Source organism: Empidonax traillii, unplaced genomic scaffold, assembly GCF_003031625.1.
Source record: "Empidonax traillii isolate 1590-97213 ecotype Southwest subspecies unplaced genomic scaffold, ASM303162v1 scaffold148:size1803964, whole genome shotgun sequence".
In the NCBI taxonomy this organism is placed as follows: Eukaryota; Metazoa; Chordata; class Aves; order Passeriformes; family Tyrannidae; genus Empidonax; species Empidonax traillii.
The window spans coordinates 1,724,637-1,751,415 of record NW_020955341.1 but is presented as its reverse complement, the minus strand read 5'-3'; the positions used below and the strand labels follow the sequence as shown (position 1 = coordinate 1,751,415).

Genomic DNA, 26,779 nt, shown 5'->3' with positions numbered 1-26,779 from the left:
CTGCCCGAGGGGTGCTGCGGGGAATACCGTGCCTGGGGATGAACAAGAGAGGTGGAGAGTCTTGGAGAGATGCCTGCCCAGCAGAGAAGCTGGACCTGCCTGCTGAGTTGGGGTGCAACAGGACAGGCAGCCAGGAACCAGCTCCACATCTGAGTGGCCTCCCCTAGAAAAATATTTGCAACCTCCCTCTCTGTTAAAAGGTCCATTTTTGCATAAGAAGCTGATATCTGAGGACACAGCTGATGTCTGAGGTGAGAGGATGGGGTAAATGGCATCACCCCACTGCTGTTTCCATTTGTTAATAATATTACAAACATATTGCAGGCAACTCCACTGCTGCCTTTCTGGCACAGGGTAAAGCAGCAATTGCTGGAGCAGGTGGGAAACCAGCACCCCATAAACAGGGACAAGGCTTGGCAATGGGATACAGAGTGACCTAATCAAGAATTAAGTCAGAAACTTTCACTGGCAAAAGCCATATCCATCTCCAAAAGCTCGACATTCCCTAACCTAGGGGGCACAGCCCCAGGTACAAAATCACCGATGTTACCTACAGCCACTACAGGTCGTCCCCAGCCCTTTCCCACAGCCCCACCAGCCCTGCAGCTGGCACAGTTCCATGAGGCTGCTGGAGAAGAGCCTTCCTGTCTGAGAGCTGCCGAGGGCTGGGAGCTGGGTCATTTGTGGAAGTAGATTTTGAGTGATTGTTTGGAGGACTTTGCTCACGGCTCCCCCACCCCAGCAATTTGGAAGTGAGGCCCAGAGCCCTCACCACTCTGGCAGAGAGACCTTGATAAATCCCTGGTGTGTGGCAGGGGCTGGCATGGGAGCACCCCCTGAAAGCCTGAGGAACCTATTGATGGTGCAAACGTCTGCCCCTGTGCCCACACATCTGCTGATTTCCATACTAAAGACATTTACTGTATGTTTGCCACCAGGGAAAACCGCTGTCTGCGACTCAGCTCTATTACTGGAAGAGCAGCAGCGGTATTTGCGCTGCTCTGACTATTGCATTTCCAGGACCTGCTCTATGGCTTTCGAAATCCTCCTTCCAACTCCCCACATCCCCCCTGGCCAATTAGGGAAAGTGCCTGGTGGGGGTGATGGCCTCCTCCTCCGCGTGGCAATGCCGCGCCGAGGGACTGGCGCCGAGCGGCGCAAACCATCCCTTCTTGGCGTTGGGAAGCGCGATTCACAAGCCAACGACAGAGGGATGAAATGCAAATATAGCATTTCTTGTAAAGTAAATTAAGCTAACAACGAGGTAACAAACCGCTGTTAATATTAGATTAACTTGTTTGGCAAGATATGAAATGGGGTGAGCTGGATTGCCGGTGGCGGAGTGCTCAATAGCGCTAATGCTGCTCAGGGAAGTATAACATCCCTCTGACAGACAGGGGCACGCTCCAAAAATAAAATAAATTAAGTCTGGAGGAAGAGCCAGAATCTGTGCAGCAATTACACCAGCATTAAAGATGAATGGAGACGAAGCTTAAGATTTTGATTGCCTTTAAATACTGGCTTGCTTTTAATCTCAAAATCAGACTGTGCTATGATCAGCCATTAGCCCCGACTACAAAAAAAAAAAAAAAAAAAAAAAAGAAAAAAGAGAAAGAAGGTCCTAGGTTTTAACATTTGTAGCATGAACTTAAAATACCTCTTTGATCTAAGATAAGGAGGCAAAAGGCACATAATGCAGAAGTTAAAGCCAGCTGAGTGCAGTTGGTAGCTGGCGGCGGCTGGGCTGACATTGGGAATGATGGAGGCTTGGACATAGGGGTCACCGGCAGCCATGTCCTCAATGTGGGTACTGAGACACAGGCTTAAATGTCATACTATATGCCAGTGGTCACTAAACTGATTAAGCAGTGGTTATCTTTAGCAGTAAAAAGGCTATCTGCTAATACTAAATGATTAGCGGCTAAAATGCCATTTACTCTGCTCTGATTCCTTGAATGAATATTTATGCCAAGTGATGACTATAACACCATCAAAAGGTTTCCGTGCTCTGCTCCGCAGAGTGGAAGTGATTATTCAACAGCAGGTCTGCACTCCAGCACTTGTTTCTATTAAGCAAATTTGCAGCGTTCAGACAAAAATTTGTGATTGCATTGTCCTCTTGGGACTTTTATTTTTAAAGATATCCCACCTCCAACACTCTCCGGGGCACAGGCCATGGCAAGCAGGCCTTGTCTGCTGGCAGATACAGAAAAGAGAGATATAGATGCTGCACAATTTCTCCCTTGTGGTTTTTTGTTTGTTTGTTTGTTTTGTGGGTTTTGGTGGTTTTTTTTGGTGTTTTTTTGTTTTTTTTTTAATATAAGACAAGTGGACATTTGCCGCACCCTACTCAGCAGCAAGAAGCTTTCCTCCCACCCACCCAGCTGCCATGGGGCTTTTGCACGAAATAGCATCGTGAGATTCCTTGTTAGACACCAGCAACTGGATCTAGAGCCATGGTGACAAGTCAAGTGGGCTGCCCATCAGAAATGAAGTCCCTGCACCCCAGGGCACTGCCTGCACTTCACAGCAAGGGCAGCGAGAGCCTTTGCATGTGAGTCGGGGCCCATGGTGTAACTGGCACCTCCAAATGGGCCCAGTTCAGGTACTCCTGCCCTGCAGAGCCAGCGTGGGGACCCACGTACACAGCAAAACATGGCTCACACCAACCAAGTGCCATTTGTATTCATCCAACAGTAAAGTGGGATTTCCTGCACAAACGACCCCCTCCTCCAGCATCCTCCTCCCTGTGGGGTGACATTTCTGCAGCTTTCCCAGAGATGTACAAGAGATCAGGCAGCTGCAGAGCCTTTAGCTGGCATTAGCCAGGCAGTTCTGAAAAGGTACACTTTCCTCCCAATTCTGATTGAGTAGACCACCCAAGCCAAGAAAAAAATGCTTGCTAGAAGGTTCCATTCTCTGAAGGATTCAGTTTTTAAACTGGTATCAAAACCCTCCATAAGAATCTGAACTAAAACCGAATAGCTCCCTCCAGCTTGTTTGGTGAGTGGTTTTGGTTTGGTTTTACTGCTCCCTTCCTCACCACAGAACAGCATCCTTGTACTGCCATTGTGTGATGAATTGCAGCAAATCCCAGAGGCAGGTGAGGAGCCATCACTCTGGAGCACAGGCAGAGGCAGTGACTATCTATCAGACCATTTCAAAGCAAGAAATCAAAACATTTGGGTAACAAACTCACTCCTTCCTTAGCCCCATTGTGAACACCTCCAACAGCCTCTACAAAAAGAGAATCAACTCTATAGTTTCTCAAAAGACAACCTCCCCCAACCCCAGAAAGCACTGAAATGGAGCAGCAGTTAAAACACCGCATATCCATAGGCAGCTATAGGTGGCTTTTAAATTGCTATTCCATGTTTATGAGAATAAAGAGGGATGGGGCCAAACATTTTATAATGGGCTTCCCAACCCAAAGCGTCTGTTTATGAAGAAAAATCACTTAATCAATCCACGTGTTTCACGTAGCTTTAGATGACAGGCAATATTTTGAAGCACACTGAGCGTCTAGTGGAGTTTTGCTTCTATTTAGCCATTATTTAGCACAGGTGTACATAAAAGCATTTCATGCAACAGTCAGAACGGCACCAAGCTGCACTGTATTTGGCATTTGCAATTCAGAGAACACACACAAGCGACCCAGGACCAGCAACCAATTAAGTCACATCAGAAAAAAAGTACTTGGTGTCTATTTATTAAAGGAAAAGGGGGTAAATCTAAGAAAAAGCAAGAGGACAAAATAAATAGAATTGCAGCCATCCTTTACAGCTACTGGTGCACTATATTAAAGTGACACTCACCATACAAAGAAATGTGTTTGATACAGTCCAGTGGGTTGCACATGAATTGCATAACCTTGAAAATCATTGCACAAAGCATCGCAACAGGAACACAGTTCAGAATTTTTCTCCAGGAGATGCTTCAAATCTCATCGCTTTTGTTACGTGGGAGGTCAAAGCACCTGGCACAGAGTAAGCAAAAAGGGCTGTGGGAAGGGATGATGCTGCATCAGCGCCCGGTCATGTTCGAACCCTGACATCAGCCCTCGCAGCAGCTCTGATCTGGACAAGCGATGCCCCATGGGAAAACCCCACTGCCTATCAAAGCCTTGAAATTTATATCCTGATCAGTGCCCAGGCACCTGTTGGCAGGGCTGGAGGCAGCCTCTTCCTCGCAGCCCAGACTGGATGACAGCTTATCAGCAGGCCAATAAGTGCTGCTGGCCACGGAAAAGCTCTGTCTGAATCCATGGAGCTGCAAAGCGAGGTGCCCCTCAGCCAGGAGCTCACCAGCCTGGGTGGGACCCAGCCAGCAATTCTGATGGTTCCCAATCATCACCTGCCCCCAGCTTGTTCCCTCCCATTGTACAGGGCAGCAGCTAGTTGGACACAAGTCTCTGCATGGTTCAAGCAGAGAGGTCTAACTCTGCAGCAGCATTTCCCCAGCTGGTGTTCGTCAATCTGCCTCTGCTGTGATCTATGTGATTCCAGGGATCTGTGTATATATTTCTAATAGTCTGCTCAACATAAAGCACAGGAAATACAGGCTTTTGCCACATGGGGAAGAAACCACAGCAAAGATGACCAGGAAACATTCATAATTTTTAATTCACACCAGTAATAAAATTGCATTACATTTTTCATAAAATAAATGTTCCAGTTTATATACAGAAAACAGACTGTACAGAGCCCTCCCCCAGACCCCAAAAACTCACAAACATACAGGCAATGCAGTGCTCAGCTAAGCAGGCACAACTGTACATCTAAAATTGTAACTGCTTTGTGTTGGGGGGGAAAAGTACTACAATGTATATAGTCCTCTCTGGACCAAGTATTAAAAAAATATTGCAGGCAAGCTGACAGGCGCCCTCGCTGCTCATGCGGCCAAGCGCCCATCCCACAGTGCTTCAGCGAAGCAGGGTCTGTTATTGAACCTGGGACTCGAAGCTCCCGTTCAGCTGCCCTTCCTCATAGTCCATCTGACACAAGATCATGTTGTTCTTCAGGAAAAATTTGTCTCCCACACAGAATCTGGAAGATAAAAAGAATTAGTGGGTGTCAGTATGCTCAGGTCTGAAGGCGACGCTGGTGACCAGTTTGATTTCTAGCTCTGCCAGTGGCATCGGACCCCAGGAAAGCCCATGTGCTTCTTCCCCGCCTCCCCTTCCCCTTTCCCGCCCCAGGGTTTTGCTGCCCCTTTCCCTGGCACAGCTGTGCTCGGCTCCAGGTCACAGTTGTACAAAGCAGCTCAGGGAGCAGGCCCTGGTCCCTGCTGGGTCCCACGCCAGCAGCAGGAGGAGACCAAGAGCAGTTAAGGGATTTGTCCCTGCAGACAAGAGGTGTCGGCTCTACAACCGAGAAATCAGACGGGCGATATTGCACAGAGACGATTTGAAGTTTTTGCTGGTATGCACGTTTCCACAGTTCCCTCGGGTGAGGCAGTATTTACACTAATTTCCAGGCAAGGACTGGCTATTAAGTCCTTCCTCACCCCCTTGTGTACAGTGCTGAACAATAAATAGAAATTTCCCGGTGGCTGGACTCCTAACCTTTATCTTCATTGAGCGAAGGGCACTGCTCTCTATATACCATGTAAATTGTTCTGTTTGTCTTGAAGTTGACAGAGAAGCTTGTGATATTTAACAATTTTATTTGACCATTAAGGTCAAAAAAGTTCCACATATAAGATCTGAGAGGTGTGAACTGACAGCCAATAGCTTTTTTGCCCTGTCTGCTTGCTCAGGAATCAGAAGCTAATCTTTACTCCTTAAGATAACAAATAATGTTCTTTGCACCCAATTCAGGGGCTGTTTTTTGTCCATCACACTGGCAGGGCAATGACAGACCAGAACACAAGGCTGTGCCTCCCTGCCCCAAGAGCTGAGTCTGAAATCAGCCCCAGGCCCCTAAAGGAGAAAGACACCCGGGGTCAGAGGCTGTGTGCCTCAAGGTACCCCTGAACTAGGCTCTGAAGGAAGATCAGTGGAGATGACCCCACCCTCAGGAGACTTAGCAGACCTCGAATGCCCATTTCCTCTGCTCCCAGGCAGAGCTTTGGCACTGTTTATTCCTTGACTAAAATTTCTTCATTTAAAACTCAGGCAGCTTGAGGCAGAGCATCTCCATAAAACTGAGTATTTTCTGCTAAAAGAACAGGACTGATAATTTTAGAGCTCCTTTATAGGTCCAACAAGTTTTCTCCAACTGGACACCTGCAAATAAGCTGATTAATTTGCCAAGTGGTACAGAGAGAACTGAGTGTTGGTTCTGCCTTTATAGGATTTCACTGGAGACCATCCATCCTCTTCCCTCTGTGGCACATGCTTTAGCAGTTATGAAATCCAACCTTTTTTGTATATAAAAAAGCTAAAAATTATTCTCAATTTAAATTAACAGCTTTTATGCTAAAAACTGTACTGCATACACTCTCCTTAACACCACCTTCCCCACCAGCAGGTTTACTCACTATAAATAACAGACACAGCTGCTTGCTTTTTACTGCTTATCCTTACCTTAAGTACCATATAAATCTCCGGGAAGAGAAATGCAAAAATTACTCTTACTACCAGCATCAACATCTGCCTCTTGATAAACCTGGTTTGGGTCTAGAAGAGCCAAAAGAGGAGCTGGAGAACTAGGGAGTTGGAAGGTGGGGGTGTTGTGTACAAGCACATGGGAACTAAAATGCGCTGCAGGGGTCGCTTAATACGATGTGAAGTTTTGGGAGAAGGGTTTGATTCACTGGAAAGGCAACTATTCCTACCTGCCAGTCCATCAATAAACTGGGGTCTCTTCAGCTGATGCATCACAATGGGAGACCGAGAACTTAACAGGGCAACTTCAAGCTCAGTTTCTGCTGTTCCAACCCACAGGTCTCTTCAGAGAGAGACGTGGGACTGCACCACCAGCCCCCATGCTCGGAGCAGGGATGTTGCTGAGCTGCCCTGGCTGATCAAGTTCCAGCCAGCAGCAGTGAGAAACAGGTGCTGAACCTGCCCTGCCATTTCGACAGAGTGATTTTCTTCTGAGTAAAACCACACTTCAGATAATGGCAACAGAAGCAGCTGGATTTCCTGCAACCCTTGTAATACTGACCTATTAGCCAGTTACAGCGGTGACCAGCTTTTGTTCAGCACTATGATAACCATTTGACTTTAGAACAGTTTAAAGCACGGTAGGCTGAGTAGCAATGCGGGACTTGCTGCAAACCTGATGTTTTAGAGAATGAAACTAATGAAAACACTGCACACTTGCTAAAAATATTAGAGATTTTGCTCTGATAGATTTAACACTCTATACAGTGTCCAGCTATAGAAGGGCAAGTAAGCTAGAAGAGAATTAAATAAAGGTCTTCATCATCAAATCTTTTCATAACTGACGAGCGAGAAGGGGTTTCGGTGGGGTTTCCAATTCAGAACTAGTATTGGCATCCACCTCTGCAATTTTGACTTTAGGGTTACTTAATCTCACTGTTCTCAGTTCAGCATCCAATGTTGACTGTTACAGGATCACTTCCACTCTGCCCTTTCAAGCCAAAATCTCTACAGAGTAAGTCATAAAAGTTTGTAGCCCTCTGATCTCAGCCAAAAATAACAATCTACACGTAGCTGTATGCTGTCCACTCAGCCCATCTTTCAGAACAACTCAGCTCCTCTCAAACTGGGCAGCAAATCCCTTGTGCATCAAAGCGCAACTCTGCCAGATCGGGGGGATTACCTGCGCTCTCCTGCCGGGCAGTGTCAGCACGTGGAGGTTACCTGAAGGGCAGAGCAGGGCAGCACTTTGCACAGTAACAGTGTTAGCAACTGCAAAGGGAAGGGAGAGAGGGAGGTACTTTGGAGCCTTTGAAATAAAGAGTGAAATTTTAGAGAAATTACTGAAAATGAAAACTAGGCGTCACTAGGATTTTCCAAGAGAGAAGAAGGGTCAAGTAGGGGTTTGATGACAGATAGTCATCCTACAGACTCCAAGGCCAACCCAGCACTCCTCCCTGTGCAGTCCAGAGCCATGACTTGCCTCTGCCTGAAGGGCTATTTGAGATGCTGCAGCCTTATTATCTGCCTGGAGTTTGGGAGTGGCCCTCTCCTGCCTGGCCTTCATCAGCAGGGTGAAGAGAACTGAGCCTGAGGGCTGAGCCTGGCAGCTCCTGGAGACAAACCCCAGAACTGGCCAGTGGTTTTAGCAGTGGGGAAGGAGCATCTCGCCGAATAAGGGTATGAGCTCCGTGCAGTCACACGCTGCTGGTGGGGGATCACGGCTGCGGCAAGAGCACGTTCAAAAGTCAGAAAACAAGACTGGGCAGCTGAAAAATTTCACGTGGCTTGCGGAGAGAGCCCAAGGCCAGGAGCCACTAGATGTCACTGCCGCCCCGGCACTGCCACCGCGCCCGTGGACGCGACGGTATTAATGGGAGTTTTGTATCCCGAACAAACACCGCCTCCGCCTTCAGTCAGCCATCGAGCAAAGCCACCTGGGCTACACACGGCTCACCCGATTCGCCTCTTCCGTGCTCTGGCACCAGCCAGCTGCAACCCCATCCATCTCAAGGGCTAAGCCACTGTCAGAGGGCACAGAAGAAGGATCAGACAGGGTCACCTAAGGTTAGAGGGAAGGTGGCAGGCTTGCATTCACACATGTAACATGTATGGCTGCTTCATGAGACATCCCACTGTGACTTTTTTCTAGAGTGAGCAATGAATTTTAAAGTCAGTCTTTTAGCCTGACCCTTAGATGGGTTCCCCATCTTCCTGCAAGTCTTGTCATCTCTCTCACACCTTCCCACGGGATGAAGCATTGCATCCTACTTTCATCTTTGGGAAACACAACCACAGATCCAGAATAGGAATCCCAGCACAGCCCTTGGACCCTGGGCAGTCACTACAGCCTAACTAAACAAGCAGTAAGAACAGCAAGCAGTTTCATGTCTGTCTTAGACAAGGATGGATAGATGGAGGTGACACTAAACCACATCTGGTTCTGTGGGCTTCCATTCTGCCTACAATGACCAACAAACATGCTGCTGGGAAGATTTTTCACAGCCCTCCCAAATTCAGCTGGCTACAAGTAGTCCAAGTGAAAACGCTGTGCCTGACCCCTCATTATACTCCTCGATGTGCATTTTCCACTGTGTAAAACCCAGCAGAAATAGGCCTACTCAAAATTATACCACCAAGATCCCCTATTAATTACACAACAACTAAAGGGATTTGTTCCCGGTGTTGGAAACGGCTTAACTAGAGTATTTTTCTCCTTCCTGTCCCTTCTCTTTATCCTTCTTCTTTGCCATCCCCTGTTTTGAGCCTGTCAGAAATGTGATTTAAGAAAGATAACATCAGTTTGCCAGAGAAGGTCCATTCTCCATCGTCTGCGTTCTGCAAAGAGGGTAGATCCTGAAAGGACGCTGAATCAGTTTGTTTTATTCAGCAGCAGCTGTGCCACATACAGCCTGTGTCTGTGTGCTCCCCCTTGCTCCTTCAACTCCCACCAGCTCCAAGGAGATTTGCAGTGAAAGGGCTACAGGTACTTACATGCATCGCCCAGGTCAACCTAATAAACCAGCCCAAGCCACGCCGGCAGGCTGTGAGCCCCAGACAGGTAGTGTGGATCAAACGTTTCCCCGTTTTGAGGGCAAAGGTATAAATTAGTTTGTTTGTATAATAACTGTGTCCTCACCGCTGGTTGCAGAGCTGACAGGCAAAGCAGTCCAAATGGTAAACATTATCTCTGGCCCTCATCACCATCTCAAAGGCAGGGATCAGTTTACTGCAGGCAGCACAATTCCCGGTGGTACCAAAGAGCCTGCCAAAGAAGCACAATCATTAGAAGCCATTTTAATTAAATGGTGGAAGGACTAATTAAGTGTAATTAGCAGTATCAAATACTGTATTGCACCAATAAATAGAAGTTGCAGTCTCCATTTCACTGACCAACCAGCATGCGGGAACTTGGGATAAAACTGCCTGGTGAGCAGGCTCTGATCGTCAAGATGAAACTTCATTTGGTTTGCGAGCCTAGGGCTAATTTGCTGTCTAATGGAGAAAAGCATTAAACATTCGGAGCGCTATTTTGGGGCTCACAAAATTTCAGTCAAAACCTATCTGCCTCTACAGCAGCGGGGTAGGTGCTTGGAGCCACCCATCCTCCTCCTCACTGGCTTGCTCTGCTTGGCCACAACCTGTCGGAGGGACAGGCTGGCACCTCTCGCAGCAAGGCACACAAGTCCTGCAAACTTTGCCAATCCTGGCAGGCAACACTATAGCAGAGCTCAGGAAGAACCTCACTTACCTGCTGTTTAAAAAGAAAAAGAACAATTTCTCTTTCAACGAGCGCACAGCATTTTGCAAGGCATCTCAGAGAGCAAGTCCTCTCCCCCGGCTGTACCCCCCCTTCTCCCACGTCCACATCCCTCCCAGGAGCCAGTTAAGCCCTTCCACGGCGGCCTGAACAGCATGCTCAGCCGTTCCACTTCAGCTCCCCAGTCCTCCAGGACAGCCCTTCAGCACTGGAAGCTTTGCCATTTTCATCTTGGCTTTCACTATCTGTCTCCCCAGATGTCTGCTGCTGTTACAGCTCCTGCCGGGGGGACTCAACCAAGACTGCAGCACCCCTTTCCCCAGCCCCGAGGCCCCTTCTCCGAGGGGCCTGTCCCTGCAGACCCCTGTGCACGCTGGGGGCACCACGCCACTGCCATGCTAAAGCCGCAGGAACCAGCTGGGGGCACCCATCAACAGGCTGACAAAACCAATCTCACCCCAGATTGTGGTCAATATGCACGGGGTTAGTTCCTTTGCCTTGAAGATGATAAAAATCGTATTCTTGGGGCGATGAGCCTCAAGACGTACGATTCCTGCTGACCATTAGCTCTGTGCATGCAACGCGTCGCTGCCCGCAGACAGATTTGGGCTCATGGTTTGTTTCAAGCCATTGGTTCTGGCTGATTCCACAACACGGAGATGAGAAGCATCAGGAAAATCTATAACCAATTTCTAAACCTGCAATTTGCCAAGCTAATCAATACTAATTATTACTGGCCAGTAATTGTGAATTAAAACACCCAGTAGTGTTATAGAAACCTCCACACAACTCTCCCTCCCTCCCACAGTGCCGTGATTCCGGAGTCAGCTTGCTCTCCAGCTTAAAAAAAGCTACCCTTATTTTTCTTTAGAAGTGGTATCAGTGGTCTTTCATTAGGCCTGGCTGGAAAACCCCAAGCCTTCCTGTGAAGAAGCAGCACTCCGTTTTCCCTGATAGTTAAACCATGCAAACCAAACTGAAACACTCGTGCAGGACAGAAAAACTACAGAGGGAGTACCAAATTTTTTTCCCCTGTGATTCCATCATATGAAGGCAGGCAGGGGAGCCAGCTAAGCACGGGGAGCTTGGCAGCCTAATGCCAGCAGACCAGACTGAAAAAATGTGGCGGTGAAAAGCATCCAGGTCTCCACCCTGAAACGCCCTGGCTCTCATTGAGCACCTGCTCGCAAATCAAGCCATTGTTACAGGCATCCCTGCCTTCCTCGACGTAGCTGCCCCTTTCCACAGGACCTCACTTGGGCACAGCAAAGCCTGACAGCTTTTGCCAGGATTTTCCTATTTCCCATAAAACCAGGCATCCGTTTTTAGAGTACCCAAGTCACAGCAAACTCAAAAAATGAGTCAAATGCATTAGGCAGGGAAACTGGGAGGTTAATCCTAGATTTGCTCTGTGCCCAGCACTGCTACATGCACAAGTATAAAATATCCATTATTCATTAGCATCACAGTTGTGTGGAGCTCAATCTAGATTAAACAAAATAAAGGGGCCCCAGACAGCACCATTTGCATTGTTAAGCAGGTGCTTTTCTTTAGCCTTCAAATAGGAGACTTTTCTAAATGGAAATGATGGGGAAATTTGGACAGATGTTCACTTAACTATTTAAACAGTTAGCTTAAGAAACATGAAAAATGTATTTGGCATCGTATTCACCTGTCTCCTTTCAGGGGTTTTGGGGGTAAACCAATTGTTAAACAGCTTTGACTGTTTGCATAAGATCTGAAGCTTATGTTCTGTCCAGCTGAAATCGTGTTGCCTTCTAATGTCTACATAAACGTAGCTTCTAGCTAGTCAGCGTGCTAATCTTTTTCTCTTCTATCAAGTTTCACAGTCCTTCATACCCTCCCTCTTCCAACAGATGAACATTTCACACTTATTCTAGCACTTCCTAATTTTAATCTGCTTTTCAGGGAGTGATTTAGAGCCCCTGTATATTCACCATGCTTCTAAAAATACACTGTAACTTGTAGCTCAGTGAGCTTTATTTTTTTTAATCTATCGGAAGAAAATACAAAATGAACGCAGACTTTTGCCTTTTTTGTTTGCTTGTAGAAAACCTGACATCTCTGACATCTACCGATCCAGAAGCTACTTGAGCTGAAACTTTCTGGGGTGGGGAGCTCAACATTATCGGAGGAGGGAGAGAAGACAAGGAGCAGGAGAAAGATCTTCCGCCCTAAGCCCCATCTGTGGTTGTATTTAAAATAACCCCACATGAACAAACTGATCTGCATTCTGTCCCCCCGACACCTTCATAACAGATGCAATACTCTCTCACACATTCACACACACAAAGTTTAAGCGCATTAGAAAAATCTGTCAGAAGATGCTCAGCATCTACTTACCAGCTTGGAGCCATTGGCATAGAAGAAGCTGGCAATACAGAAAGTTTTCAGTTTGGAGTTGTTTTGCTTCTTCTAATCCCCCCCTATTTTTTTCACTTTCCTTTGAAGTTAAAAGGCAACAATTTTCAAGTACAGATTTATTCCCCCTTATGTAACAGGAAGACTCAGCCAGCTTGTAAATAAGCAGAGACTATGCAGATTTAAAATTTAGCACAATTAAACTTTTACCCTGTGGTAGTAATTATGTTTAATGGCTCTTAGCCTGAACTTCACCATGTCTATTGTTGTCAGCCAGCCTAAAAGCCGGAGTTTGTCCAAGGACAATTTTCTGTAGTTTATGGGCACACTAAAAACCCTGCTATGCTCTTTTCTCATTGGCCATTGATGTCAGTGTGTATAGTAAAAATTAAAGCTAATTGGCATACAGGAGCAGCTCTGAATGCAAATGAATTAATGGAAAAAGAAGGGAGAGCTCCTGGAAGCAGTAGGCAACTGTCAAAGGATGTTTTTTATGAAGTCTTGTCTGGGCTAAAGAGCAGTCTTCTGCAGGATGATGCAGACCTCAACAGCTCCATGAATATACCTGAAGTTAATTCAAACTATAGTAAAGTCACAGAACCCTGCAGATTTTTTTTTTTTGGAAAACAGAATGGTAAAGCGTCCTTACGGTAGGAAAACAGTAAGAAACTTCTCATTAACACATTTAGTTTAGCACCTTTTAACAGATTTTTCCTTTGACCAAAATGTGCAGGGGGTCTAAACTGAGAACCTTCTTGCCTATTTCTGTCACCACCAGGAACAACAATCTGGTTTAGTCACTGCCTACAAGAAGAGAGTCCCCGTTTCTTCTCCCCACTGTAGCCTGTGTCTGACTTTGGCTTGTAACCAAAAAAGAAGGAGAAAATATTCCCTCCACAGAAAGTGAAAATTTTAGAGCTGTTGACTTCACAGGAGACAAAAAAAGAGGAAGCAGGACAGACATATATAAATTATGAGTGGTACAGAAAGGGTAGATTGGCATGTCAATGGAATTCAAAAAAAAAAACACAAGAACAAAATGAGTTCACAATTAAACAGCTGAGTTGAGCTTATTAATTCCCCTCAAAAAGGAGGGTTTTTTTCATCACCAGAAGATAAGAATTATGAATTGAAAGAGAACCAAACACTTACCTACAGATAAATATCTACATTTGTAGATATCGTGTACAACTACATATTTTCTACATATTTATGTATCTAGATTATCCAGATATACAAGTTTTTGTAAAGCTACTGAACCCCATGCTCATATCCTCTCCAGCCAGTAGGTGAAAGAGGTTTTCCTGTACACCTTCCCTATATACCTGCTGCTGTTTATTTCCTACATTTATCAGGGCCTGCTGTAGAACAAGATTTGCTTCATATGCCTGAAACTCATCATCATTGAAAGGTTTTGCCTCTACCATTTGATACAAACCAACAACTAGTATTTCAGTGAAGATGGCTCTTGACAGCTAGCAGTCAGTACTTTTCCCATCTGTGGATATTAGAAATCTGCTGAGCTACAAGTCTGATTTGACCAAAGCATTGAATATACCAATAATTGCAGGGAAAGCCTAAGCATCACTTAAAAAGATAAAAAGAATAAGCTTAAAAGCAACTTCAGACAACTTCCCTGTAATCAACCTTTGCATAATATTAGAGAAAGCCTTAGTGATAGGCGATTCAGAACTGTAAATACATATTAGCTGATGCACCCTCCTATCCAGGACACCACTGTCAAGGGCCACAGTGGGAAGTCATGTCAGCTGAAGGAAAAGAAATGCATTTTGATACTAATGAAATTGGTCAAGCTGTCCTCTCATGAAGCTTTCAAGTTCAATCCCAAAGAATTTGCATCTTGCATGCCAAAGGGTTTGGCATTCACAGACAGCAGCTCAGGAGGAGCTGAACCCGCGCTGTACAAAACAGCCCTCTGGCCGAGTGACCGCACTCGTTCAGAGATCACTGGCTGTAAACTTCAAGGTTGCTCAAGGGGATCTGTCTTCAGTTGAAGAACACATCTGAATGTTCACTTATTTTTACTCCTTCAGCCTCTTCCTCCATATTTCCAAAGGATATTCACAGTGTGGCTGGGACTCAGCAGGTAGGAGATGTCCAAGTCCTGCTCCCTGCCCCAGCCTTTCTCATGGTGTAATTGAAGCCACTGACCTTAAACCCATCTTGGTTCTCTCTGGCACTGTTGAACACATGTGCAACAATGTCCTCTTAGGAGAGTTTAAATATAGCAGTTGGAAAACTGCAAAGTTGGAAGGGCTAGGGGAATGCTAGTGTACCACAGCTGGGCACAATTGCTCCCCATAAGCCTTCGTCCTCACTGAGGGGTTTTGGAGATGGAAATAAAAGGGCAAAAAGCAAATGAACAAACAAAAGTATGAGCACAGGCCATGAGACACTCCTGGAACACGTACTATGGTGAAAAAAATAATTCTGTACTTTAACATCACAAAGCACAGCAATGTTGCCAAGGCATATTGTATTTTCAGCCTAATTAATCCTCCTTAATCTGTATAGACACCAAGTGTAGAAGTGAGGGTGTCCGATGTAGCATGCAAGACACTCCCTGTTGCGATGCAAGAGCAGCACTTCAGTTTAGCAACATTTTTAGGCTCTGAGCAGATACCATTTGTTCAGCCACACTGCATTTACACCTCCCCTTCCCACGCTAAACATGTCCCTTGAAAATCCAGCAGGGCATACTCTCGGTGCATGCACGCACCCTATGCCTCTGTGGAGGGATAAAGTCCCAAACACTCTCCTTCCTGCTTCAAAGGTGTTGCAGCTTCTGCAGGTTGAAGCTACATTCTGAGTATTAGTGATGTCTTTGGTAGATTAACTTAAATTCTGCCTGTTGCAGCACACACATCTCGGTTCCTGAAGGCTTGTGCTTACACGTCCCACTGTGGTTTAATGGTTTGGCTCAGGGCTGTTCTTACCGGCTCAGGGAAGACCACGAGGAGGATATTTGTCCACCTCCTCCCATGCTCCCATGTTTGTGCAAGATCACTGCTTTTATCCCACAACCAAACTAAACCCTGCACATTTTCCAGATATAGAACACCTCATCTAAAGGGCTCCTAAAGTGATTAATTAACAGAATGAACCCGCTGGGGTATTTGGAGCGGAGCAAAAACCAGTATCAGACATCTGGAAACCCCAGTAGTGAGCAGCTGACCTAGTTTGGACTAGGAGCTGCCGAGGGCGGAGTTCAAGCCTCCGTGACAAAAACAGTGCTGAGGGGTGCACAGGGCTGCTCTGCTTGCTGGAGGAACCAATGCCAGGCATAGGTTGCAGCGCTGATCAAAACACATGGGAAGCTGAGTGAAAAGAATTTCCATGAAACCCACTGAGAACAGCATCAGGGTTTCCTGGAAAGCCCTTCTCTCTTACTGATTTGCCATCATTTTTTAATGCAGGTTTTGAGCTTTCTTTGGAGTCTAATTAAGGCCCTAATCAGTTTAAATGATGAAAAACTTTCCCAACACCAGCATATCAAACACGCACAAGCAACAGTTCTGCTCCTGTCAAAGCGAGCCTGACTCGCCTTTGCTCGTGTGAGGCCACCATGCTGAGTAAAAAGGAAAAATCACGTTCTTCATCAGCACTTTGCAGTGAAATTTAAGTTGTCGGTTCCTCAAGGGAAATCCTGATGCAACACCCAAACCGTCCCTGTGAAGCGGAGCTTGGTGAATGTTTAATTACGCCTCGGAACAAACACACATCGCTGCGTGGGGGCTGCGAGGAGCCATCCGAGCTGCGTGCTAAGCTTCTCTGTCCCAGAAGCAGTTTCTTCAATAGCACTTGCTTATCAAAAATAATTAGAGGTAGGAATGCTGGAACTGTGATTATGAAACAAATGGTAAATCTATTTGCTGAGGCGAAATGTATTGAAAGATACATCTCGACACAGCTGGAGACTGAGGTGATACCACAAGGATAACAACTCGAGATCCAATTTCATCTTTCATGATTAAAAAATGAGCAAGAAAGTGTTTTATGAAATGTGAAGGTTAACAAATGTTCCTTCACAAGCAATGACGACAGTTTATCTTTTGAAACAAATGATCAGGCTATGGTCTGCTAGCAGCTCCCGAGACGCACGGGAAAGATTTCTGCTAAAAACCGACTGAGGATCAGCACACAGGGCTGGCAGCCCACTGTGCTGCTCACACGCAGGACAAAGCCGGCTCAAAGGCAGCTCTGCCATAGCAGGGCAGGAGCCAGGCGCGCTCCTGTCCTGACCCTCTGCCCTGTGCCAGTGACAGGAGCCCAGTTCATCCCTGTCCCCAGTCCCTGCAGCGGCCACGGCTCAGCCACACCTGCCCACAGGAAAGGTGGCACAGGAGGGTCCCAGACCGACAAATTAACAAGCACTTCAGCTGAATTTCTAATTAGCCCAAAATATTCCAGGAGCCCCTTGTGTCTAAAGGGAAGCACCCCTACAGTGCCACCTCCGCTGTGATGAGGGAAGCGGTGGCTGGTGCTGGGTCTGTGCAGCCCCAGGCAGGGACAATCCTGCTGCAGGCCCTGATGGGAACTGGGGATGGAGCATGGGGAGGGGGGGCAGCACATCTCACCAGGGGATGAAACATGTTTTTCTAAACAGCACAATCAGCTCCCAGGCAAATTCAGAGAAACGTTGCTCTATAAAGAGATTATGAAACACCAATTTTTTCTCCTGGTCGTTACACTGCAAAATTCCTCTTGAACTACAGATATAAAAGGTGAATATATTTACATTTCTGGGTACAGAATCAGTCTAGTTTTCAATTTTTCACATGATGGTTGACCTACTAAATTTCAGTGCAATATTCACATGTAGAGTAAGTGGCCAACAACGAATTCCTCTGACTGTTCTCCAGGTAAAACATTGCCTTCATGGTGCGACTACAGTGTGAAGTATGAAACCTTATTTTTAGGAATGAATTCGGCTAAAATTTGACTAGTAGACCAAACACCATGAGCTCTTTAATGAGTAAAAAAATGTATATAGAAGCTCTAAAACTGTGAGGGAATTATATAATGATAGCTATGGGTAATTCTCCAAGAAGAAAAATTCAAATTACCCAGAGGGAACAGACAGTAGAGAAGATGGTGATGACAGTTTTAGCTCCTTCTAATAATAGAACTAATAGTTAAAATTGAGAAAGAAAAGAATATGTATTTGTAGAAGGTAACACAAGATGTTTCAAAGTAAAAAAAATTGCTTTATACTTCCATACAATATGGGACTGTATAGCAGTGCCCTTATTCCTATACTAGCAGCCTGAAAGGATTCCTTAGCATCAGGAGAGCAGAACACAGGAGTTTGGCAGAATCCCCCCAAAAAACCAGCATAAACTAAATTTACTTATTAGTGAGCACACAAATCATGATGGTTGTAAAGCAGGCTAAACAACTGAATGCTAGTTAACAACCGTGTTACTGAATTAATGCTATTCCTTCCTACTTGAGTCTTCATCAAATTCCCTGGGATATGACAATTATACTGTTCTTCCCAACAAAAAAACAAATAAGAAATATTTCTAGTGCTCAAAGCTCTAATATCCTAAATTCGGATGGGGGAAAACACTTAAAGTAAAGGCCGCATAAGTCTTCTCTTCATAGTTTAACTGTGCTGCACAAATAACAACAGGCTTCCCCCTTGGTGGGCCAGAAATTATTCTAACACAAAAAATGGAGACAAAGGTATTATGAGACCTCTTTCAGGCACAGAACTTTGTTTCAGAGGCCACATTTAACTGCTGCTGCGACAGAAGCTTCATGGTCATGGTCAAACACTAGTCCCAACTGTTGCCTTTCATATTTCATGTCATGAATTGCCCTCTCTTCTCAAAGTTGGAACATTGGGCCGTTTCCTTGGGATCTGCAATGCCTGGCTTCTTTTCCATCTCTAGCACAGGCTTCTGGTGTGCTCCAGAAAATTCATATCCTCCAGGGGTCAGTGAGAAGACTAAACAGTACCTCAAAGCAGCATTTTCAGCATAACCCAAGGAAAGAAAGAACTGCTCTACAACTACAATGATAAAAAGGTTCTTTAAACTTAACAGCATCAATACTACTGTCCTTTGGCCCTTTAACATGTCTGATTTGATGCCGCACATTATTTTTGTTATGAAACTAGAATAAACCAAAATCAATATGTGCTTATTAAATGGACAAAACAGGGGGTAGCTCATAGGTCTCAAAAAGCAAATGTAAATGGGAAACACTGCTCAGCTGAGTATTTCTAGCAGGGTTCTGTTACATGCAGAATAAAGCTGAATATCTATCTTTAGGGTCAAATTAACTGAAAAAAAAAATCACAGACATAACACTTTTTCAAGATCACAACTGACAAATTCCAGAGAGGTGATAAATAATGAAGTGGAGGATGACAGATGGAGACACCTGGATCACTTGGCAAGCTGGGTGCAAACAAGATAAAGAATAGAAAAGATAATGTATAAACAAGATAAAGTATACAAAGAAATACTCCAGAAAATAATGCAGCTATTCTTTCTGGAAAGAAGATTATCCCTGGAAGTAGCTCTCCTGAGAGATTTCGGGAGTCCTCGTGATAGCACCTAGTATGACCCAATTGTGATACTGTGATGAAAAGCTTCCTCAGCAAGGGAAGATTGAGAACTGTTATGTTCTTCATTGACACATCAGAATTATGTCCACAACACAAAAAGGGTACAGCTGAGCTGAAGGAGAATCACAGAGATTCTAATCTGAGGTTAGAAATCAATGTGTTAAAGAACCTTTTGGAGCTCGGTTTTTTCAGCTTAGCACAGACAGGGTGCCACAAGTGTCTTGTCCCAAGTGACTTGTGACATTAGTCAATACTCAGATTTATGCAAGGTACTAAAATTATTTCACTATGGTGAAGATAGTTAGGTATTTCCTCATCACACCTTTTCCATCTTCCCAAAGGTTCCTTATCCTGTCTTTTCCCCTTCAGATGTGTTCACCCTTACCCAAGCTCCTCTTCACTTAGATTTTGGGAACGTATCCCACCTAACCAGGTGTGAACCTGTGACTGCTGCCTGTGTGGCAGAATTTCAGCTGGAACATTTCATGTGTGCCCTGAAGAATTTCAGCTCCAGCAGGAGTAAAAATCCTCACGTGGGCAGGATGCTCCCGTACACTGTCTGGCTGAAAAGCAAGGTGACAGCTCCCATATGGCAGCTAATGGACTCATTTCTTCTGTTTGGCTCAGTGCTCTATCTCTCATCTTTAGAAGGAGAAGCATGTTTGTTCAAGTTTACTAAGAAAATATTTACTAAAGATTTTCTGAAATACATTTTACATCAAAAGACATGAAGCATCTGATCACTGACACTAATTTAGCCAGCATCTGGACACTACAAGGTTAGATGGCATTTTACCTCGCTATCTTAGAACCATGTGTTGGGTTTGTTTTTGCTTCAGATGTTTTGCTGTTTGAGATTGCATGGGAAATGCTATCAGTGTTTTAGAAAAATAAAAAGAAAACACACACATCAGCTGGAGAGCAAGTACATTCTTCCAAAGGAAAAACAAAGCAAAACTCAGAGTGTTTTGCAGTGTGACCCTCATAAGAATGTTTGCATAAGGCCTGCTGTCTTATTAATATTAATTTGTGTTTATATAAAGTATTTTGCACAAAACCCCCATATGCACCAGGCAAAAAGCCCCATGTACTGCAGACACATACTGACAGGATAGTTGTAACTCACAGTTACTGATGGCCTCTGCTGATTTCCTCATAAAGAAAATTTTTTTGAAGTTGATCTGTAATTTTTGAGTTTTACTTTGCTTAGTTAGGGAAGAGACAACAGCCCCTTGGGAGGAACCTTACTCAATAGAAGTACTAGAAGCCGCTCTAAAAGCTGTGACTGAAAAAGAAAAGGTAAAGGTTTGGTCAGGTCTCAGTCAATATGTAGGAGTATAGCATCAGAGATATGCAAGAAGAATTAACAGTCTTTTCTTAATTTACTCAGCAAGCACTGTTTGCTCTTGCTGGTTCATAAGAATAAGAAGTAGAGTTAAGTCATGACTTCCTTCTTCTACCTTCACCTAAAACAGAGTTTCACCTCCCTGACTATGAAATACATGAAGTGCAAATAAAAAGCCATGCTTTGACAGAGGAAGAACCTCCAGTCTCATCTGGGCAGGGCTGACCACGCACAGACACATGTTTTCATAGGAGAGGTTTAGAAAGCCAGACAGCTTGGCAGCACGCTGAGAGGCTTCGGGAAGAGCCCACGGTACGTTCCTCTATTTACCTCAGGTAATCTCTGCGGCAAAGAATGAGATTTGCTTTTGTGTAAAGAGTTGATCCAACCTCTCCAAGACGACAGTCACAGCAGGCACACTTTAGACAGTCTTCATGCCAATACTTATCCAGAGCCTTCAGCAGGTACCGGTCCTTGATCTTTCGGTTGCAGCCAGCACAGCCCTTCTGCTTCCCTTTGGGTTGTACGGATAACATCGGCACACCTGCAACGCAAACAAAGCATTTCACTGAGAGGATATCCAAACAGCTTGGATACGTTACCAGCATTTGGGGTAGCACTGTGAGCTATAGGTAGATCTGTGAGCAAACACTGCTGCTGGTTTCATTACATGAAGCTCACATTGTAAGAAGCTGACAGTCAAAGGAATTTTAACTTCATCTGCTGTCAGGGGCTAAGTGGGAGTGCGACGCTTGCAGGAACGCAGCCCTTTTTTCCTGAGGGTAGGGCTGACACAAAGCACCAGACTTTTTGTAATTAACACCTTGCAGCAGAATAAACTGGCTGCAGTATCAACATTTGCTTTTTCCCTCATTACCAGTACCCAATTACCCTTGTGTTGTTAATTGCCTGCCAAAGGCAATTACAAAGATCAGAAGGGCCACCACTGTATGTACCCCCAATCCAACATCTTGGCTGGATCAAAGATGGGCAAAGGAGAGGAGGGGGTATAAATAGACGTAGTATGCCACTGTTTTTCCTCTCTTGTGAACCCCACTGGTGACAGAGGCCTCACTGGAAGCTAAAGCAGCCCAGGGGCTGCTCCAAAATAAGTGTGATTCAAAAGCCCTTGAGGATTGCTGAGAATAACCCAACCAGTGCCCCTCTTCCACTAGTGAAACCATACTCCTTAAGCAAACCAGAGCTTTCCTCCTGCTCTTGCATCACTGGAGAAGCAGTAAAAAGCCAGGAGTTGCTTCTGCCCTGGAAAACCCTGCTGGGACTGCAAAGCAAGGACAAGCTAGCTGGGTATGAGGTGGTGGTGATAGGACTCTCAAGTCACGAGACTGGTGGAGACTTGCTGTGGCCACCACCCTCACAATGCTGTCTCCAGCTTTTTCCTCTCCTCCAAGCAACATGTGAGCGCTGACACAGCTGTGATACCTGTCAGCCTTCTCAGTTTAAGAGGGGGGCAAGAAAGGACTTTATGGAATGAACAGACAAGGTGGAAAAATAAACAAGGATTGTACTGTGAGGGAGGAAAGGGCCAGGAAATTATGAAAGAAATATTCGCTGCTATGCCAGAGTTCCATTTTCTCTGGAGCCTTAACTTACTTTGTTATGACTTTTGTTACAACTTACTTTGTTATGATTTTTATTTTTACTGGTGTACTGACAATGACAATGCTGGGCCTGTAACAAGTACATTGTGGGCTTAACCAACACAGAGATGATTAGAGGGGACACACTGGCCACAGTAGCAGGTGCCACTGGCTGTATACTCTTACACGAAGTTAATCTGCCATTTCTGTAGGAAGCATTGGATGTTCCAGAAAGCAGCAGCTTGATAATGGAATTATTAACAATCCCTTAACTAGAGAGGACGAGTCAGTGGCACTGTCATGACATTCGCTGCTTTCCTTAAAAGCCGGGGTGACCTTAGAGTGCCTAATGGTCAGCACATGTAAACCCACCACTCCTACAGTAATAATTGCTTCGTCAGAGCTGCGAGCAGATGACAATAGCACTTAAGACACCTCTACACAAACAGCGAGGTATCGATCCATTTGTAATCAAAGTGGTCTCAGCAGCACGGAGACAGGTCAAGTAACATTCAAAAACTCTAAAGGCTTAAAGAACCCTCCTGCCCTCTGCTGCAGCACACTTGAAACCCGCTCACAAAGTCTCTACAAGCAAACTCTTGACACAAGTGAGAAATCCCCCAAAATTAAGTGAAAACCTACATCTGTGTTAGACTGCCACACATGCAACCCATAATGCTACTGAGAGAAATTCCACATACACAGCCACAGAGAAACACACATTTGGAAAGAGGGAGAAGACAGGGAAGTGACAGAAATGGAATATACTGCAGGTCAGACTGCAGAAATCTTGAGCGCCTGGTGAGAGTTTCTAACGAGAACAAGGGAAGTGGCCCCGTGGTTCTAGACATAGCACTTTTCTTTTTTTTTTTTTTTTTTCCCAAACACATTTCAGGAGCAAAGAGAAGCTTCACTTTTCAAGTAATTTCTATGCTCTTCCCAAATCCACACCAGGAAAACAGCACACTGTGAGAAAAGGCTGCCTTGTTCTGAGGCAGAGAAAAGGGTGTACACGAATTTGCATTTGCAAACTGTGTAAGATCAGTGCCAGTGATGAAAGAAAATAGTTTGCACCTATGAAAACTAAGACCTAGATGTGCAAATTATATTTTAGATAGGAACCCCAGACACCAGCAAGTCATTACCCACGCCACAAACAGACTATCTAAATGTGAGCTGCATACCCTCAGAGGCAGAGGAAGATTTCTTACAAGGGAAGTAATCATACAATTCTTTTCCAAGCTTCATCTAGGTAACCGGAGGATCCTACACCTGGAAAGATTCTAGATAACCAGAGCACCTGAAACCCCCACTCAAGAGGCTGCCACGTGGGTGGGGTTTGAGATCAGCTCTGTGATTCAGCAATGCAAGAACCTCCAGCCAGGTGGGACTTCCCAAGGCTCCTGAGCACTTTTGGAACCATTGCCCTTTCAGAGTTACATCTGCCCTCACCCAGAGCAAGGGCTCCACTGCAACAGCAGCATAATCAGGAGCAAGAGCAGTTGTACAGGGGTGAAACCCTGGCTGGACCATTAGGAGAGGCTGGTTTGATTATTTAGGGCAGGTAAGGAGGGTCTCCTGTGGCAAGCAGGTGGATGGTTGTAGTGGCAGTTCTTGTTCCATCTGTGGCCCTGCAGCCATCTCAGCTCCCCACTACTGCAGGAGCACCGTTGTCTTATGAGAGGGTTCTGCGAATAAGGGGAATGTAACACTTTGATTTGCTTCTAATAACTAGCAAAGGAACAGATATATATATTTTTAAGCAGTACCTTAAGCAAGGAAAAAAGCTATGTATTTGGTCAGTGTTCAGCAGGGGGCTTTCTAATGAAAAAAGGTACCATTTCAGAGATCATATGATGTTCAAAGCTGCTATTCCCACTCAGATAATAACGAGCAAGGTCAGCCTCTGCTGGTCAGGTTCAGTGTTTTGAAATTACATTTTGGGCTGTGAGGTTTCCCTCCGACATCCCAACCAACCCGTCTGCACAGAGCACACACGCCACTACCGAAAGTTGCAGCTGCAATTAGCTGGTGAGTTGACACAGCAGGCAAGGCGTGAAACAAAATTTCAAAAACTGCCAAACTTGATCAGCAAGGGTTCCTCAAACACTTGCCATGTCATTTCCAAGCAATAAGAGAGAAGCATCTCGGAAGCTTAACCCCTTTCACAGCCAAAGGCTTGCAGAGAGAGAGGACACAGCCAACACCAAACCCTGATTTCCTCCTCCTGCCTCCCGCTTCCAGCAAACCTCAAGCAGTCTGGGCTTTGCAGGCAGAAACTACCTGGAGTACTGCTCTTTCTTTTTGGAAATTTCCCCGCTGCAAGACTGAGGTGCTGCTTCATTTCTCTATGCAATTTCTCCCCAGTGTTTGCCAAAAAACGCCAAGATACGTAGTTCAATTGGATAAGGGGCATGTGGTGTCTAACTGGGGCTGTCAAGAAACAAGGGGGTCACCTTCAACAAATTCCACGTGTGCTGTGCGGGGGGAGGATTAGAAAATGAGACGTAGTGTTGCAGAACTAGAAAAATTAACAGCTGGGCACTCACACATTTAAATACGTGATCACAAGGGAACAGATTATTGCCAAATTCTGAAAGTACCATCAAGTTGCTCTCTCCTCTCCTGTTGCTAGACATCCAGTGCTCTCTTTTCTTAGAAACAGCAGATGAAGCCTTTCTATTTCTGGCTACCTACACTCCCTTCTTTGCCCTTTACAACTTAATAGACTTGCTGCTGGTAAATACAAAACTAAACCTGTTCTGAGTGCTCAGAGCTCCAATACACATTAAAAAATTATAGACACCACCTCTGGACATACTGAAATTTATGTGTGTGTCTAAAGAGGCTGTTATTGTAGTGAGTAATCTAAACTTTACCTCTATTCACAGTCGGACAAACAAGCTTTAATCAGCCCATATCTTCTCAGTCGGGGTCTTTCTGTAAAATGATTCAGCTGGCTTTATAACACAAGTGTCCACTAAGTACACCTCTAAATTTTTCTAAGCCATTTTACTGATATTTCTATTCACATGGCAATCAGCTGCAGTTCCTCTAAGGGCACTGTTCATAAAGCCTGGTTTCCAAGAGAGCCTGGGAACTTTTCATAAATGGTAGACCTTTTAAATAACAGTTATCTGCACTGGTCCTACGGCGCAGGGCTCCACAGTGCTCTGGTCTGCCAGGGAGCTACCGGTCCCCTCTGAAAGCATGGAAGTTCACCACCTAATTTCTTTAATGCAACTCTAAAGGTTAATTGGTCTGAAAGAGTAATGGGGGACTGCTAGCTAATGATATATGCCTCAAGGCTTTGCAGCTTGCCTGTATTTTATACAGTCAAGTCCAGAGCATAAAACACAGGTGATATCACCAGGACTTTTCAGACCCCCCTCCAGCCTGCCCCCCTCGGCCTCCCCCTCTCATGCCCAAGCCCTCTGCTACACCCACATGTGCCGAGTGAGAGCTGCAGGAGCTGAAGGCAGTTCTCTTCCACCTGCATTTCATGCCTTATTAGAGGGGGCTCTGAGAAGTGCCGCCACTGCACTCCTCATTACCACTGCAGAGAACTAAAAACAACCCTAATGAGGAGAGCCAGAGCGTACAATACGGGGTGGGAGGAGGGACGTCCTCCCACACTCCCCAAGGAATCTGGCCAAAATCTTCAATTTGCCATTTATGACAGCTAATTAGTTATTCTATTCAAAATCTTTGCTTTAAATAAAAGAACTAATTATACACAAAGGTCAGTCCCCCACCTCCTGTGAAGCTCACATAATTGGCTTATTTCCCCAACATTGTGTGTATGTTTTACACAATGCTTTCAGGCAGATGGCTTTAACTCTTTCCCTCGACAAGTTTTTTGGTGTTGTTTTTTTTTGTTGTTGTTGTTGGGGATTTTGTTTGTTTGTTTGTTTGTTGCTGTTGTTGTTTGGGTTTTTTTCTTTTTTAAAACCCCCAAACTTTTCCTCAGATTACCTACTTTTACCGTAAAATCTTGCTCAACAACGCAGCAAATAACTACATGCACACACACACACAATACATCTACTCTCTGAAAGCTTTGTGACAACCACTCCAGTGCAGTGTTTCCAGCCTTGTTGGACAGCACCTTGCACAACGCTGCACTGGAATCATATTTTTGTTCATCTCCACAAATTCTTCCTTGAGCAGTGCCTTCATACACAACCACATTTCTGAACCACTCTGCTGGCAAAGATCACAATTACTGTAGGTTTCCATTACATTTATTCTTTTTTTTTAAAAAAAGTTTTTTCTTTCTTTTTTTTTTTTTTTTTTTTTTTTTTTTTTTTTTTTTTTTTTTTTTTTTTTTTTTTTTTTTTTTTTTTTAAATTTATGTAAGTGGTTGTTACAGGGATGAGCATTCCAGTGCTAAAAACAATTTTGGTTTAAAGACCAGGGGTTTGGCAGTCGGGCAATTGAGCCTAGGTTTCAGAGTTCCACTTGAGGGAAAAAATGTTTGTTTCTAGCATCAACACCTTTTAAATGAGCTGACCTCCTTTTGCCTGCTAACAAAAACGCCAGCATT

At 45.0% G+C, this 26,779-nt stretch overlaps 1 protein-coding gene across 2 annotated transcripts in view; it reads right to left on the bottom strand.

Annotated features, from left to right (window-relative positions):
- Window positions 1-3,683: 3,683 nt before the first annotated feature.
- The window catches only part of LMO1 (LIM domain only 1), a 57,270-nt gene continuing 34,174 nt past the window's right edge, over window positions 3,684-26,779 (bottom strand). The window contains exons 2-5 of one of the 2 annotated variants that reach the window (XM_027884521.1): window positions 20,963-21,176; window positions 9,687-9,812; window positions 4,949-5,045; window positions 3,684-3,976 (exon numbers count right to left, since the gene is read on the bottom strand). In XM_027884521.1, coding sequence (XP_027740322.1) covers window positions 3,968-3,976; window positions 4,949-5,045; window positions 9,687-9,812; window positions 20,963-21,176 — 446 coding nt within the window. In that variant the 3' untranslated portion in view covers window positions 3,684-3,967. The remainder of the gene's footprint in view (window positions 3,977-4,948; window positions 5,046-9,686; window positions 9,813-20,962; window positions 21,177-26,779) is intronic. The other variant, XM_027884522.1, reaches the window with a different exon arrangement.